This window comes from Siniperca chuatsi, linkage group LG5 (genome assembly GCF_020085105.1).
Source record: "Siniperca chuatsi isolate FFG_IHB_CAS linkage group LG5, ASM2008510v1, whole genome shotgun sequence".
NCBI lineage: Eukaryota > Metazoa > Chordata > Actinopteri > Centrarchiformes > Sinipercidae > Siniperca > Siniperca chuatsi.
Genome location: NC_058046.1, coordinates 28,177,494 through 28,194,242, shown reverse-complemented (window position 1 = coordinate 28,194,242; position 16,749 = coordinate 28,177,494). Strand labels below are relative to the sequence as shown.

The 16,749-nt window shown below is 39.9% G+C and overlaps 1 protein-coding gene across 3 annotated transcripts in view; it reads right to left on the bottom strand.

The window, feature by feature from the left end:
- The window catches only part of col27a1b (collagen, type XXVII, alpha 1b), a 66,916-nt gene that overhangs the window by 9,318 nt on the left and 40,849 nt on the right, over positions 1 to 16,749 (bottom strand). For all 3 annotated transcript variants that reach the window (XM_044198080.1, XM_044198078.1, XM_044198079.1), the window contains exons 20-45: positions 16,620 to 16,673; positions 16,481 to 16,534; positions 16,348 to 16,392; positions 15,318 to 15,371; positions 15,045 to 15,089; positions 14,831 to 14,884; positions 14,321 to 14,374; positions 13,517 to 13,570; positions 12,975 to 13,028; positions 9,733 to 9,786; positions 9,226 to 9,270; positions 8,164 to 8,208; positions 7,915 to 7,968; positions 7,190 to 7,243; positions 7,049 to 7,102; positions 5,954 to 6,007; positions 5,689 to 5,742; positions 3,656 to 3,763; positions 3,503 to 3,556; positions 3,133 to 3,240; positions 3,001 to 3,054; positions 1,653 to 1,706; positions 562 to 618; positions 419 to 472; positions 256 to 309; positions 88 to 141 (exon numbers count right to left, since the gene is read on the bottom strand). In XM_044198080.1, the coding sequence (XP_044054015.1) occupies positions 88 to 141; positions 256 to 309; positions 419 to 472; positions 562 to 618; positions 1,653 to 1,706; positions 3,001 to 3,054; positions 3,133 to 3,240; positions 3,503 to 3,556; positions 3,656 to 3,763; positions 5,689 to 5,742; positions 5,954 to 6,007; positions 7,049 to 7,102; positions 7,190 to 7,243; positions 7,915 to 7,968; positions 8,164 to 8,208; positions 9,226 to 9,270; positions 9,733 to 9,786; positions 12,975 to 13,028; positions 13,517 to 13,570; positions 14,321 to 14,374; positions 14,831 to 14,884; positions 15,045 to 15,089; positions 15,318 to 15,371; positions 16,348 to 16,392; positions 16,481 to 16,534; positions 16,620 to 16,673 (1,479 nt within the window). The remainder of the gene's footprint in view (positions 1 to 87; positions 142 to 255; positions 310 to 418; positions 473 to 561; positions 619 to 1,652; positions 1,707 to 3,000; positions 3,055 to 3,132; positions 3,241 to 3,502; positions 3,557 to 3,655; positions 3,764 to 5,688; positions 5,743 to 5,953; positions 6,008 to 7,048; positions 7,103 to 7,189; positions 7,244 to 7,914; positions 7,969 to 8,163; positions 8,209 to 9,225; positions 9,271 to 9,732; positions 9,787 to 12,974; positions 13,029 to 13,516; positions 13,571 to 14,320; positions 14,375 to 14,830; positions 14,885 to 15,044; positions 15,090 to 15,317; positions 15,372 to 16,347; positions 16,393 to 16,480; positions 16,535 to 16,619; positions 16,674 to 16,749) is intronic.

The window sequence follows — 16,749 nt, the reverse complement described above, 5'->3', positions numbered from 1 at the left end:
ATGACAGAAAATACAGTCCAATAACATCGCATATTGAGTTTTCTCATCCAAAACGTCATGCCGCTATTATTTACTGTATGTCCTTACTTGATCACCTTTGGATCCTTTCAGCCCTGGTTGTCCCTTTGGCCCCGAATGTCCCTAAAACGATCATTACAGCTTGATTTGAATTACACTGATTGTGTTTGGACAATTTGACACAGTGTCTATATATCTGAGTTTTACATTTTAAGAGACATAAATGGAGATACTTACAGGAAGCCCTGGGGCACCAGCTTCACCTCTCTTTCCATCAACACCTATTTGACCCTGGAAAACATAATTTTCTGCATTTCAATCTACACAACATCACTTAAACCTAATTGACACCATACCTGAAGACAAAAGCAAACATGTCAGTTTTTTTCATTTCACTTACAATGTGTCCGGGGTCACCTGGCTCTCCTCTCTCTCCTCTGTCTCCAGGAGCACCCTGGGTTCACATGTAAACAAATCAATTAAACAATGCAGACCACCACTAACATACAACACAGGAAAAATGGGTACATGTAAGAAACTCACTCTGTCACCTTGGGGACCTGGAGGACCTTCTGCCTTGCTGTCGTCTCCCTGTTCACCCTAAACAAGCAATATAGAAACTGACTCACAACCGCAATCAATGGAATTTCCCTCTAAACCCAACAGTCTGAGCAAAATCAATGAATGTTTTGTTTGAAAGATTATAACAATGGAAACACATTGCCCGCTCTCGTCATATGAATGGCAAATCATTACATGCGCTATTACCCACAATGATCCCATTTCACATAAATGGAGCCAATGTCTCTTCCAGGGTCTTTATGGAATTCATTAAACAATAACCACAGATGTGTGTATGATTTTCATAGTCAAGTTAAATAAATAAATGAAGATCCCAACAGGCATCTAAAAGTAGAAGAATAAATTAGTGATGGCCAGGGGCCGAGCAAAACTGACACTTACATGGATGAAAAGCAACATATTGAAGGATTAGTGCTTTAACATAACTGTGATACAGATCTGTATTTATCTGCAGCATGTTTTAGTGCCAGGTCTACCTGGCTCTTTCAATTGACAATCATAGATTTTGCAACGAACCGTGTGATAGCATGATACTGATTTAATTAGAGAGCAAGCACAGCTATTATTTCATGGATATTGGCAAAGAGAAAAGAGCAGATACCCACATCCAGATGGCTGCTGCCCAGGGACTAAAAAAAATGCAAATTAGCGTCTCACTATACCATGGTGCAGTGTGTTCTATTGTGTGCTACTCCTGTCAAATAAACACAAATTATGGTGCTAATATCCCCAAAATCATAAGCAGAAGAGTCCAGGTGCTTGGCTAATTATATACATTTGACAGCACTGAGTTAATTGGATGTGTCCTAGTTCATATCATTGATCAAATTAGGGATGACTTTAGGAATATTGCGAGGACAACAAGACAGACAGAGGAAGCACTAATTAGGGACACAACTGAAGTTCCAATGCATCAAAAAAAAAAAACTGACCGTGCATTCAAAGACAGTGAGCTGCATGACAGTTTTACATTGTTCAGTAAAGCAACCAATTAAGGCCCCCAGAGCTCATTAGACACAATCAAAGTGCAGCAAATAAGTGTGGTAATTTACCTTTTCACCTTTTGGCCCTGGAGGTCCCAGGGGGCCCTGCGGTCCCATGTGACCCTATGACAAGAAAAAAAAAAAAAAAATGGTGGCTCATTTCAGGACTGTAACCTCGCAGCCTTCACCTCCATTTACTGTGTGTAATATTTTGTTCATAATGTAGAAACACATGGAATCGAGGCAGAGACAGAGACGGATAAAACTTATGTAAAGTGAGAATGCAACAGTGTCATCAATCATCACTTCATCTTTTTGTGTCAAGTCGTGATTATATGTGTCAACAATTTGATTATACTGTAATCTTAAATCTGCAATGATCAATTTCTAACCCTCAATCTTATCCTGAATCGATTATGTGCATACACAGGTACGGACCAGTAATATTGCTATTTTCATCTGTTTTGTACAAGAAATAAGAGATGGTTTGTTGTTAAAAATCTTCTGCAAACCAAAAGCTTCTCCACCACCCCAATATTTTAACTGGCAAACATAAAGTGTCTTCTTCATTGATATGGATAGATAGAGGAGAAGTACATTTAGCTAGCTGCAACACGGCTTGCTAGAAAACGACACACCTCTCCCTTTTTGCTATTCAAATTGGTTTTTGTTTGTTTGTGTCCTTGTATGGCCTCTACAAGTTGTTTTGGTGTCTACTTTCTGCCCTCTAGTGGTCAGCTTTAAGACAAAAATGAATTAAAATTAAGGTTTTATCTCCATCCACAATGCCATTAACCAAGAGAAGATGTCATATTTTAGCATGGTTTATACCTTTAATAGCAAACAATCAGAAAAGAAGTCATTGGCTGAAGACAGACCAGTGATTTCCATAAAAGAATGAAATTAACCAAAACTACACAAACGGTTAACACATCAGAGTACTAGAGAGGATTCCCCCGACTGTGGAGTGAAGAAGCACAAAACACCAGCAAATGAGATTCAGCCTGTTATTCTTCAACACCAGAACAAGACAAGCATAGTGTCTTCTTGCAAGTCAATAGTATTATTCAATAACGTTCTGTATGAAATATTAACCCAGATGAAACACCTTCCAAAAATCAATCCAGGCCCACACACACCTGATATCATATTGTGCATACACCACTATGTGGAATGAACATAAAAATAAAAAGCTTTCTTTCCATACAATATATTAAATAGAAACAGAAAAAGAGGGCTTCCTAAAACAAGTTGAAAAGCCTTTATTTTAGAGGCTTGATTGTCACTGTTATTAACATTTATGAATCGACAGCAGATTAAAGACTTTTGTAAGGTTTTGGTGCTGTAGGTCCCTCACTTTCATAACATCTTGCAATGCAATATATTATTCCATCACTGTTTATGAAGAAGTGCTTACCTCATAACCCGATATGCCTGGATCTCCTTGTTGGCCCATTCTCCCTGGAGCACCCTAGGGAAATATATATATATTTAGCCCACATCCACCAACAACCAAGCAAGTCCTTCAAGCCATCTGCGGATGTCTTACCACTGGCCCGATGGTTCCTCTCACTCCCTTCTGTCCGACAAACCCCATCTCTCCCTGCTCACTGACTGGCCCGGTCTCACCCAGGTGACCTTGGTAACCCTTGCTCCCCTGGAGAGAGGCCATAGATGAGCAGGTATGCAGTGAGTGTACAAACTTCCCTGAACAGTTGTGCGGGTAGTTCGGCAATTCAAACATTTAATACTTAATGGCTATTTGACGAGCACTTCAAGTGTTGTGCTTATGGAGGTTACTGACCTTACTGTTTACCACTACAGCAGAGAACTATTCAACCCCTTGTACAAGAGAGCAAATTGACCGACATCCAAAAATGAAAGGTGTATTTTAGCTCAGAGCAAGTGAGCTGGCAAACCTTTTCTCCTGGTTTTCCTCTTTCACCAATTTTGCCAGGTTTACCCTCCTGACCCTGATGAAAGAACATCGAACAGGGTTGTAAGTGGACAAAAAAGAGCTGTCTTTTCATGGGAATTGAATGAAATTTGGAGTTGGCTGCTGAGACACTCACCCTTACCCCCACCAGTCCAGGAGGCCCAGGGGGTCCTTCCTTTCCTTTCAGACCGATTTCACCCCTTTCTCCTGTAGTGCCCTCTGGACCAGCATCCCCCTTTTCACCCTGAGAAGAGTAGTACAAGTCCAATAAAAAGGTGATCAAACAATTGAGTTGAATTTTGGTGTAATCACAGGCAACCTTAGCCAGGATTTTGGCCTGTTGCAGTTTAAATACATTTGAATAAAATATTCAGACTGGAAAAATTATTATTCATATCCAATAAAAAACTAAAAAATAAATAAATATTTAAATGACAAACTACCTTCACTAAAGCAACTATATAAATGAAAGATTTGTCTGTGCTTACAGGTTTCATATGTGCTACTTATGATATTCCACATTATCAACTGTCAAGGTTACTGCAAAGCCTGGGGGGCCACAACGGCAAAAGCTTTGTCACCTATATTTCTTGCATTTTCACAGCTGAACAGTCAGTAAGGCCTGATCCGATGATTGCAGAGTCTAGCCTGTTAAGAGTCTACCAATCTGAGTTGGAGTTTGATTCTGGGAGCATTGCAAAATTATAAATTAAATCTTAAATTGTATCCAGTATTCACACGCCACAAAGACGTGAGGCCAGGAGAGGGAGGATCTGAGCTGTACAGCTGGCTCCACATAAAAGTCTTGAAGTAGCTGCAGTTTCTACAGACAGCTTAGGCATGTAAACAGAGAGGTACAGTAGTTTAGCCAGACTGACACAAAAGCATGACTAATTTCTTAGGGAGACAGAACAGTTTGTAATTTGGAAATATTTCTAAGATGGAAAAAAAGAATGTCACAGTGACTTGACGTGTTGTTCAAGGTGCATATGCTCCCAGAGCATCACTTGGGCCAAGGCTCAGCTGTACATTTGATGCTACATCATCAGAACTGATAATGAGGACTTCAGTTTTGTTGCAGTTTTACTCAAACAAATTGTTGGCCAACCAACCCTTCATAGCTGACAAGCAGTGTTGTAGACAGCTAGCATGCCCAACTGACTTACTCCCGGGCCACACCGCCTACCTGAGCAGCGCGTGCGCTTCACGGAATCTCTTGCTTTTCATTTCGGCTCCCATGTTAACAGGTTAGAGAAGCCACACAGCCTGCGTGAGCCGCGTGGCTCAGGCGCCGCTGCAGCGGCACATCATCTACAGATTCGGTGTGGCACCTATTTTTTCCCACGTGACGTGTGCGGTTCTCAGCAAAAAATAGTGATAGTGAAAATGCAACAAGCTGGAAGGAGGCAGTCAAAATAAAATTAGAATCCTCTAACTATTTGCTGAATTTCTATTTGAAATTTCCCCATGTAATACGACAATGAACCATGACTATGCACTCATTTTCATTCCCCTCACAGTTAACAGCACGAGCTGCAAATCCCTCTTCAGCTGATGTTTTTCATCCAGGAGTTGCACTCTGGCCAAGAACCACTCAAAGTAGTTTACTCTCCTGACTAACAGAAAACGTCCTGTACAGCACAGAGCCCAACAGACTTTCAGGTTGACTCTGTTCTAATCCTCAGTGTTCTCTGTGGTCACATTTTACTACCTTCTCTAAGCCAAAAGTTGTTTGTAGGTCTTTCAGCCATACTTCCAGCAGTGTGGCTCTGCTGAAGAGGCAGGCTTTTTGTGCTTTCCATCTTTTTTTTGTCTGTCACAATACTTGCCAGACTTTAGAGCACTTAAAATAGCCCTGCTATCTGTTTTCACTAAGCGTCAACACAATGCAGCTCCAACTGTGCAAAGGCAAATATCTCACAAACAATACTCGACTTGCTCCAATTACAATAAGCTGCTACAGTAAACTAAAGAGTTCACTGGGTTCACAGACATAACACTTCAGGAAAGAATAAATCCGTATTGACAACAATTTGATTACTGGCCAAAGTTGTGAAGCAACATTTTTCCAGTTACTGTGGACCTAAATAGTAAAAAAACACTTCTTTTTTTAAAGTGATGAATAAATCAAGTCTAAAGTCACAGTACGCCTTTTATTTCTGAACTTGCCTTGGCTCCATCAGGTCCACTTGTTCCAGCATCCCCTTCAATGCCTGGCTCACCCTGATAGACAAATCATAAAAATATTATGGTTGCATGTTTTAGTGTTACAAGGACAGTAATCACAGGAAGCAAAAACAGATGTGTAGCAAGCTAAACATTGGCAAAACTGTATTTGAGTACAGTGTGAAAAATTTACCACTTGGTTTACTCTGTTCTGAAATTTTCAAAGGTTTGCCAAAGATTTTACAGAAAGAAAATATGGGATACTCACTCTCTGGCCAATCAAACCCTGCTCCCCGATGTTGCCAGGTAGACCAAAGGCACCCTGTCAGGAGAAGAAACATGATGGTTAGGTCATTGGCAGTGTGTTGCATCTCTTGATGTACAACACTTGCTTCCACCACGGCTGTTTTACCAATGCTGCCTACTCAGTAATGGGGAGTAGTAGTGGCATTATATTTGTGCCCCAAATCCTGAGCATGCAAATGGACTTTTTTTCAATTATTTAATTTGATTATCCACATTAAGTGCACAATAACCTTTCTCAGGTTTACTTTGCCACGATCTCAGCTAATTGGAAAACTGGAGTAGGTGATTTCTGATTGGCTGTGTTGTTTCCAATACAACTACAAGTAGGATTAGCAATGGCTAGGTAGGTAGAAGCACTGGAAGAATGGTATGTAGGCACACCACAGCCACACCTAAGTAGTTTATACACTTTTGGTCACATACCTTGTTTCATGAAACTTCACTTGGAAGTAGTGTCTACCTAGCTATCTTGTTAGGTAACTAGCAAACTTCTAAGCCAACCAGCTTAGTTAACAGTAGTTACTTATCACTCTCCCAGTGCTTCCCTACTTCCCTAGTAACCAATAATCCTAATTGCAAACTGACTGGAGACAAAACAGCCAATTAGAAATGACCTACTCTAGTTTTCCAATTGGCTGAAATTGTGGCACACTGTAACACTTTGTCAGGCTAAGCGAGCATGCAGGAAAACCTCAGAGCACACAGAGCAGAGATGTTGAGAGAGCAAGCGAGAGAAACTGTGAGTGAGTGTCAAAGAGTTCGAGAGGCCAGAGCAGTTATTATTAATGTTCACTTATGTGGATAGTAACAACATAATATACAAAACATATTTTTGTTTGCTCAAATTAAATTATTTTTAGGATTGATGCCCAAATATAATTCCATAGAGTAGAAGGTGCTCCCCCCATGGCCATAACCATTTACTGCAGCAAAGGCTGTTGTAATGTCATCATCAAACACAAATGTTCATGGTGTAAAACACAAACATAGGTACACATCCACCAGTCCAATATCTCAATAATGAATGACAATCTCAGCAGCATATCTTGATCTTCACCTTCTCTCCGCGTTCACCAGGCAGTCCTCTCTCTCCAGGGTTCCCCGGCGGCCCCTGTCAAACACAGTGACAGCCTTTAGTGCTCAGTGCTAATGTTAAAGTCAGTGAGAGTTCTTACACCAGCTGTGTGATCAAACTCACCCTCTGTCCCATTTCCCCCAGTGGCCCAATCGTTCCTGGTGGCCCTGCTGGTCCCTTCGGAAAAGCAGAGGCATCAATAAAAAGATTAAGAGTACTTTCTAATCTTGGACAAACACCTCTGAAAGTGACAGTAAAGGAGGAAAAATGTGAAAAGAAATAAGAACCAGGCAGAAAGTGTGGATTTGCAGAGATAAGTTAATCTGCAGGGCTAAGAGCCTTCAAAACACTGAGCCAAAGCTTCTGCAAGTGATGGAAACAGGCCTGCTGTTACAGAGACACATTCAGGCTACAATAAAGCTGCCTCTCCAGGAAGGAGATGGTGTAAATCAAATTGTCTCAGACTCACTACTTCTCTGCTTGTGTCTGTGAGACTTGGGCAGAATGAGAGAAAGAAGATTAGGTTGTTCAGGGCTTTTTGACCAAGATATGGGTTTCTAGGAAGCACTCAAAGTGGAAATTCAGAGTTTATATGCAAGGGCATGAAGAAGGGTGCCTAGTAGGTGCTGGAGAGCCACAGGTCATTACAGATAATGAGATACTATGGTTTCTGCCTATATCCTCTTTAAAGAGATTCTGCAACTTCCAAAATTTTACATAATTGAACCACATGGAGTAAACAACACAGAGAAAAAACAGTACCATACAGCAGATCTTTGACAATTGGGTTGATTCTCAAATATGGATCTAAAATAGGGCACATTCATGTAGGTAAATAACAAACTCACTGGCTCTCCTGCAATTCCTTTGGCTCCTGGAGGTCCCGAAGGTCCTTGAACACCCTGAAAATAGCACAGCTGTTTATAAACACACACACACACTACTGGTATTCATACCCATATTGTAATGATAAAATGCCCACTAGAGCAACAGTGTGCCACACACGCCTCTCTTATCCACCACTGTTCCCTAAAATGAGTCCACCCCAAAAATCAAGACTGACCTAAAAGAGACCTCTGTTAGCCCCAATCACTTACTGGAAATCCCTTAGGCCCAGTTTCACCAGGTTCGCCAAACTTTCCCTGCAGCAAAATGACACAAATGGAAAAATAAGTTCTACTCTAACAGGTGAACAGTGAGTTTTTAATGGTGTTGTCTGTTGTCACACCATGTGAAATTTAAGGAGGGTTAAATAGACATAGTCAGCATAAGACTAGGGCTCAGTTCACTTTCTTGTGTGTTCTTGTATCCTCCTTTAGGTTTTACATAATAACCAAGTCATGATTCCGATGTAAAAGAACACCTGGATGATTAAATACAGGGCTGCAATTATTTATTAGTTTTATTATCTGTCAATTTCTTTAATTATCTAGTCTTCACATTTTTAAAAAATAGTGAAAAATGCCAATCACAAGTTGTGAGAGCCCAAGGTGATATCTTCAAATAGCTTATTTTGTCCCACAAACACTCCACATCCCAAATATATTCAATTTACAGTGATAGAACATGATAATATATAACAGAGAAAAGCAGCAAATCACTTCTGAGAGACTGGAACTAGTGAAAGTTTGGCCTTCTTGCTTGATAAATGACTTAAAACAATCAGTGGTGAAAAGTAACTAAATACATTTACTCAAGTACAGTTTTATAATACTAAATCCTTTGAATGTTTCCATTGTGTGCAACTTTATACTTCTACCCCACTACATTTCAGAGAAATATTGTCGTTATTACTCTACATTTGTTTGACAGCTATAATAGTAACTAATTACTTTGAAGAATTGGATTTTATATAGTAGGTAACATTAGCTCCACCTCAATCAGCAACAACAGTGACATGATACACATAATGTATCAGTAATATTAGCCATTAATATGAGTTATAATAATAATAATAATAATAATACGCAGAGTTTACTATACTTTTACTTTTGATACTTTCAGTACACTTTGATAATAATAATACTACTTATATACTTTTACTTCAGTAAGATTTTAAATGCAGGACTTGGTACTGCTTCTTTTACTTAAGTAAATTATTTAAATCCTTCTTTCATTACTGTTATGAGGGGAAAGTAAAGAAGCCCAATTTTCCTTACCATCTCCCCGGGGAGGCCCAATTTTCCTGGTGGACCATCATGGCCCTGCAAAGAAAACATCCAACTCAGTTAACTGAGCTTTCTGAAATCCCCAGAGTCAAAATGTTCCCGACTGCCAAGCACTACCAGCACCATCAATATTTTAGGACTCTTTGATTTAAAGTTCTGTTGTTAGATTTGTAGTTAACAAAGAGTGTCCTCTAAAGATTCTTTAGATGTTAAAAATAGTAAATAATTACAGTCTGCTGAACAAAGCTGCTTGTAAAAGTTCTCATTATTTTTTTTTTTCCTCCACTACAGAAACTTGGGCCATTTTGTTTATCCTTGCTTGCCATGGGACAGATTTGATGTGTGCAATTAGGAAGTTGAAGGGCAGACATTGCTCTTAGGCAGTTTGGCATGTAATGCAACATTATTAATAAAGAGCCACAAACTTGAACTAAATCTGAGACTCTGAAAATGTTTTACTAACCATTGTCAACTTTGACTTTCTGACCATGTGCTCACCTTCACTCCAGTGGACCCTTTCTCCCCCACTGGGCCATCAGGACCCCTCAGACCCTATGCAAAGAAATAAAAGTTGTCACTGATGAATAGCTTTGCACTTAATCTCCATTTTTGTCATCCCTATTTCGTGGAGTTCTCTTGGTTTTATTGTGTAATGTGGTTTAGCCCTCATTGAAGAGACACCATCAAAGATTGTGGCAATTTAGCAAATACTTGGCATCTGCGAATTAGCTCCCAAGCCCAATCCACACTGTGTAGACTCTGTCCCCATATTTCCACCATCACACACACAGTGGTACTGCCAGCACACTGGGGTTATTGTAAAGAAGCCTTGGGAAAAGGTCACAAATCATGTAGCTGATTCATCCTTGCCATTAAAACTGAACCAAACTATTCACTGTCAGAAAAGGTCTGCATCTTATATAAAAGTGATCTAAACAAAGCCAGAGCAGAACACGGCTCCTACCTATGGAATGCCTTGACATTTCCATTGCTGCTTGGTAATAACAGACACATTTGTTCAAGACTGTTGTTGGAAGACTGAGATGTAGTGGTGTTCAGTTATGAGGGAAACTATTGTATTTCTAGTTGTGGCTGTGTACAATTGATGACAGTTGTATCCGAATTGTGAAATGTGTGTGAAAACATATATTAATGAAATTTAATAAGCTCTCTGATCATCCAAAAGACATTTTGTGTCCTTTTCACAAGCTGCCTGTTTTTCAGTAACTTATGTTGTCATATAGGGACACGGAAAGTTTATTTAATGGTCCATTCTCATGCTACTGGAGGAGTGATCTGTCTTATTTCAAGTTAATGTCAATACAGTTGCATGGGAAATTCTGAAATTATCTCAATCCATTGGCTTTTTTATTTTTGGAGGGGAAAACAATAGTGACTATATGACCTATTCAGGTCATATAGTTTTATCGTGCAGACATTGACCATCCATCCCTTCCTCCATAATCCATTCAAGCACATTAGGTGAAAGCTCACCCACTTCCCCTGGCTTTCTTTTAAAGTACACTAATTTTAGGGCTTTCTACATCGGAGAGATGCATCATGTGAAGATTAAAAAATTGTTGAAATTCAGTGGAGTCAGTTTGGATTCAGCTTTTAAACAACATTTCATGACAGGGTGACATGACGTTGAAGTATGACTGAAGTATGACTAAACCCTCTAGAAGGAAAGTTTAAGAACTTAACAAGATGAGAGTAAACAAAAAGTAACAAGACTGGATACATCCTCCAGCTGTCACAATAGCTGTCACTACTTTTCTTGGAATCCTATAATTTATTTATTGTGCTCACATATTTCTTTCACTCCTTTCAGGAATACACACAGACCCCATTTTTAAAATTTGTCCAGCAGAATAAAGCTATTATCTTCTTTTTTGGAGGTAATATCACAATTTTAAATACAAAACATTCTGCACAGGAAAAGGTTGTTACTGGTTTTTCCCCACCATTCTTGTTGACTGGGAACTACTTCAGACAGTGTAATAAGGGGACTGGTGTTTAATTATATTGGTCTTAATTGTATTTTTCAAAGCCTTGATGTAATTTTCAGCTATTATAGTTATTAAATATTACATTTGTGACTGCTTGTGATATCAGGGGAGCCGTGTAAAACCAATCCAACGAATGAAATGCCTTAATTATACCACTTATTCATGTTAGATCAATTATTCATTCAGTCCAATGATCCTGCTGTGCAACCATGGGCTATTTTCCCAAAGTAGAAAACTCAATTATGGAAAAGCCAGCGAACACTGGAATTATCCTGAGTTCATGGCAGACACAGCAATGCACACACATTTCCATGTACAGAGACTCCAGGGTGTTTTTACTGTATGTACATCTCTGTAGCAAGATGTTGGGACAAGCTGCTTAGCATGTTAGAATCCATGTGCTTTACTAATATATGTTCAGATTCAACTTGTTGTGTGTATGTAGAGATATACAGTACTTTGTGTTTCCTAAAGGTTCTTTTTTTTTTTTCGAGAAGGTTGCTAAGCAATCTTTGGTCTGCTGTTTTTGCACTGCACTTCTAAGAGATTGAATTATCTGTGGATGGTTGGATTTCACCTTCGGTGAAGGTGACCATCACTGCTCATGTTAACTACTGTAACTTCCTCCATTTCTATATGCTGCTGCTGGGGATGCAGCAATGGGGGTCCGCCCACATGAGATTTTGAGTGTCAGACACTTCATTTCCTGCATTCTGGTGAATTTTCATGTACCAATTTGTGCTTTTTATGCATCAATTTCAAAGTCCTCTGCTACTCTCAACATGAATGTAAAGGAAACAAAGAGTCAATAAGAGTACTTGTAGGCATTGTAAAATAAATCTCACTTAAACCTTCAGTCCAAAACCTCTCCTACAGGATGGGGTAGCCTAGACTTTGGCAGATTAAAGTCCACCAAGTGGGTTATTGGTTAAATTTACACACACACACACACACAGTCACGCGGGTCTTCTGCTTACATCCTCAGAGAACTGTCAACTTGTTAATTGGGGAGAATGGTACGGCGTAGCTAACTATCACGATGACTCTAAACTCAGCATAATCTAATAGCAGTAAACACAACAACAGCTTACTCTGGGGTATTATGAATTGAGCGATTCCACTCTGTGTCCTCTGACCTAGCACTGCTCGGCAGTCTCCTTAACCAGGGCAACGATGACGTTGCGTGAGAGACAACTTGCCTGTCATTCTAGGTGTCGTTCTCTTCCACAAATTCTGATTTAATATGTCTCGTGAAACTGTTTTGGTTTTATTATTTCTCATGTCATTCCAAGTGAAAACACAGTGTATGCATTAGAGTAGGGTGTGCACAAAAATACGGGACAAATCGCATTCAGTAAGGGACAGTGCATTTTATTTTTCAATACGGGACGATCCCGTATTATACGGGACAGGTGGCAACCCTAGCTGAGGCTGATGGTAATGTCTCTAGTTTTGCAGGTATTTGGCTTAGTATTTGGACAAATAAAAATGTTCTAGGGACCATGTGCATGTCTGCACAATATGTTATGGCAATCCATCCGATAGCTGTTAAGATATTTCAGTCTGGACCAGAGTGGTGGACCACCGACACATCGACATTGCCATCCCTAGAGCCATGACGCTAATTTTATGAATTGGGTGTAGAGTGAATTGTTAAAATTGGGTAACAGACAGTAGTTACGTGTCACCTAATGGTTATATAATGTTATGACACAGATTACAGTTACTTACCCTCCTGCCTTTGGGTCCTCTGATGCCGATGGATCCCCGTGAACCAGGAGGCCCCTGAATGTGTGTGAAAAATGATTCTTTAAGTTTGACTGTTTCCATGTAACTATGGAAACTAAGATACAGGGGACAGTTGTCTAAGTCTCATTCTTCTCTTTATTAATGGTGGCATGTTGAATGCAGGTACATAGAAAGCACAGTTAGAACTGCCATAGACTACAATATCCTTTTTCATACCAATCTATTTTAACAGTACTCAGCAGTTCAGTTTTTTAATATAATGTCAACTATCAAAGACTGCTTTTTAGTGCGATAACAGATATATGAATCAATAACAGATTTTTGTTAAAGATTTACTTAACACTAAATGAAAATCTTGATTTTGCTGAATTCCAGTGTTTTAACTTCTCACTTTACTGCAGTGATGTAGATATGTACTTCAGAGTGCGTGCAGTGCATCGAGACATCACTGTTGGGTGTGGTTACAAGTGCAACACAGCACATTTCTGCATATAAAGCTATGCCAATGATAACAGTCAACTCACTGGGATCCCTTCCGGTCCAGGTGGCCCCGTCTCTCCTGGTATTCCAGTGTGACCCTAATGGATACAACATTACTCAAATGATATCTATATGATTTATCAAAGATCATAAATTAGCTCTCAGATTTCTGACAATACTGGGTGGCCTTATATTACCTGCCTATTAGATGATTATTGTTTAAAGATGGGGTATGTAATTCTGGAGAAATCCAATACCATGACAAATACCATGATATAAAGCGAACGACGACTAAACACAAAGTAACTAACTAACGTTAGCTAGCTTGTAGGTTAGCAAACTTTCCCTACAGTTGCTGCTGCGAAGCTAACATGCAGAAAGGACGAGACGGTTTCCCAGAGCCAGCACAGCAGCTCCAGACAGCGATACTCACAACTCTCCTGCTACTATAGCAACCATCACAGCAACAGCATATCTTGGCAAACTAGAAAGCAAGCTGAATGTCCGTGGGTCATTTAACGTTACCTGACACACAAATCATGGCTGGAATGGCTGGAATTGTGGTGTGTAGCCCGGCCCGAGCCACTTAGCTTATTTCCCATTTACAGAGCCAGCGCTGTGTACAAACACCAGATTTTTTTTTCAGCGCACACACTGAATGGACAGCTAGCGGACCGTGAGGAGATATTTGCTGAATTTGACAAAAAGACGTGTACTGGATTAGAATCGCATACCCCACCTTTAATCGCTTAAATCACTCTCTCCAAACATATCACACCCTCATCCCTTACATATGAAGAATTGAATGCCCCCCGGTACGAGAGACGGGGTCCAGACTTACTCCTTACCATCGGCCCCGGTTCACCCGGCGGCCCGGGGGCTCCTGTTTTCCCTCGATCCCCCTGAGGAACCACAAGCCACGATTAAAGAAACATCACAAGTAGAGCTGCATCTATTGATTATTTTCATTATCGATTAATCTGTCTAAAACTTTTGTAGATTTGTTGATTAAGCGTTCAATTGTCAAAAATGCCAATCACAATTTCACAGAGCCCAAAGTGATGCCTTCAAATTGCTGGGTTTGTCTGACCAACAATCAAAAACTCAAAAGATATTTAGCTAGATATTTAGATAGCAAATCTGCACATTTGAGAAGCTGGTACCAGCAAGTGTTTGACATTTTGCTTCATAAAAGATTTGAACAATTAATCGATTATCAAATTTGCTGTAATCAATGTATTATTCCAACTTTAATCACATGCGGCATCAACAGAGAGCAATTTAACAGATTAAAATGGACGTTGGACAACAACAAATTTACATACTAGCTAAGTGTGACAAATTGAGACCATGCAAACCTTTTCTCCGGCGATGCCCGTCTCTCCGACAGGCCCGACAAAACCAGGCAGTCCCTGAAGGAGAGAAAACACGCTGTCTTCACTGTCTCTTAATTCTCTTAGCTCTGTTGAAGTTAGATTTCTCATAATAGGCTGCTTTGGGACTCGAACAAAAACAGACACACATAGTGAGCATCAAACAGAAGTCAGCAAGAAGAGAGAGAAAAGCCTTTACCCTCTCGCCAAGCTTTCCGACCTCGCCAGTTATCCCGGTCTCGCCCTACAGCAAAGCACGCAATTAGCATATCACAAACTTATTCATGCCTTTCGTTTTTAGTTCAAATCAGTTCAAATGTGCTTAGAGGCCCATTCCCCTGTGGTAACGGAGAATTAACATCTAATTTACACATATTCAGATGATACATTATCATAAAAGAAAGCCAGGGAGAGAATGTTCAGTTAAGGATGACAGTGTTTCGGCGGTGGATTTGTGACTATTAGGTCTGACCTTGAGTCCATCTGGGCCTGTCAGTCCAGGGAATCCCTGCCTCCCAGGCCTGCCCTGAACAGAAAGCAAAAATGACACAGAGAAGTGTACTGCAGTTCCACACAATAAACTCTATATATCCTGTAAAAGGTGCAGTCTGTGAGTCCGCTGTCCCTCGAGAGGTCGTGGCACAAAACAAACCAACAACTGATGCCAAAACAAAAACATCCCTTTAAGAAACTTAATGATCCATAAAACAAAGCGCTGTTTGCAACATCAAAGGCTTCTTATTACTCACACAAGTCATCGGGTCATTTGTGTTTGTTTTCAGTAATCATTTGTGGGTTACACTTTTGGGAAATAAAGTAGAATAGAAAAATAGAGAGTTTCATTGGAAAAGTCTTCTGTATTGTTTAGCCTGGGATGACTCCAAACAAACACTTTTTTGGACTGAGATATAACAGTTCAAAGCCATCCTGTTTGTCTCTTTTAAAGTACTTTGTTTGTCTTGCACAGCCTCTCTATCCACTATGTTCCAGTATGTTCAGATGCTAATAACTGAGAATATATATCTATGTATGGTGGACATATTTGAAAAACAAACTACAAAGGGGACTATTTGAGTAATTTCATTGTGCCCCTTGATTCAGTAACTTTAACTGCACATTTGACCTCCCGAATACATGCCAATATTATTATTGTATTGTGGTTAAAATCTTCCTTTTCCTGTGCATTTGACATTTAAAGAAAGTTGCTTTTGTTTGTGATTGTGTGCGATTGTTTTTATGATAGAAAAAAGTATAGCAATTTGCTGACCAATCTGGTAATATGAGTATACAGTGTGCAATAGGAAGTCTTTCAAAACAGCTTTAGAACAATAGAGACATCAGTCAGCCAAAGGCCTTACTGGTCATAGTTATTCCTCCAAAGCTAAATTTAGGCAGAGACACATGGTGCCCTTGTGCGTAGCGAGTATTGTGGTTTTGTGTGTGGATCCTAAAAGATGACTGTTATTGTATTTTCTAACTGGTCTTATCCAATCAGCACTCACCTCGAGTCCAGCAGGTCCAGCTGGCCCAACTGGTCCCTCATCACCCTAACAAACAAATTGTCACAAAAGGTCAGGGGGAGACAAATTGCTTTTATCTTTTATTCATTTTCAAAATATATTAAGTCAACCCCACCTGAAGTCCAGGTGTTCCTCTTGGACCTGGCAATCCTCTTGTCCCTTGCTTTCCCTATGGATGAAACACAGAGTGAACCTTCACTTCATTTCTACTCACTGACAATTCATGTCTAAAGAGATAATGTCACTCGACTAACCTTGGGTCCTTCAGGGCCATTTTGTCCTGGTGGGCCAATGTCACCTGGAAAGCCCTGTGAAAATGAACCATAGCGTCACCACACAGCAGCATACTTAATGCACACAGCATTGTATTAACATATACAATGA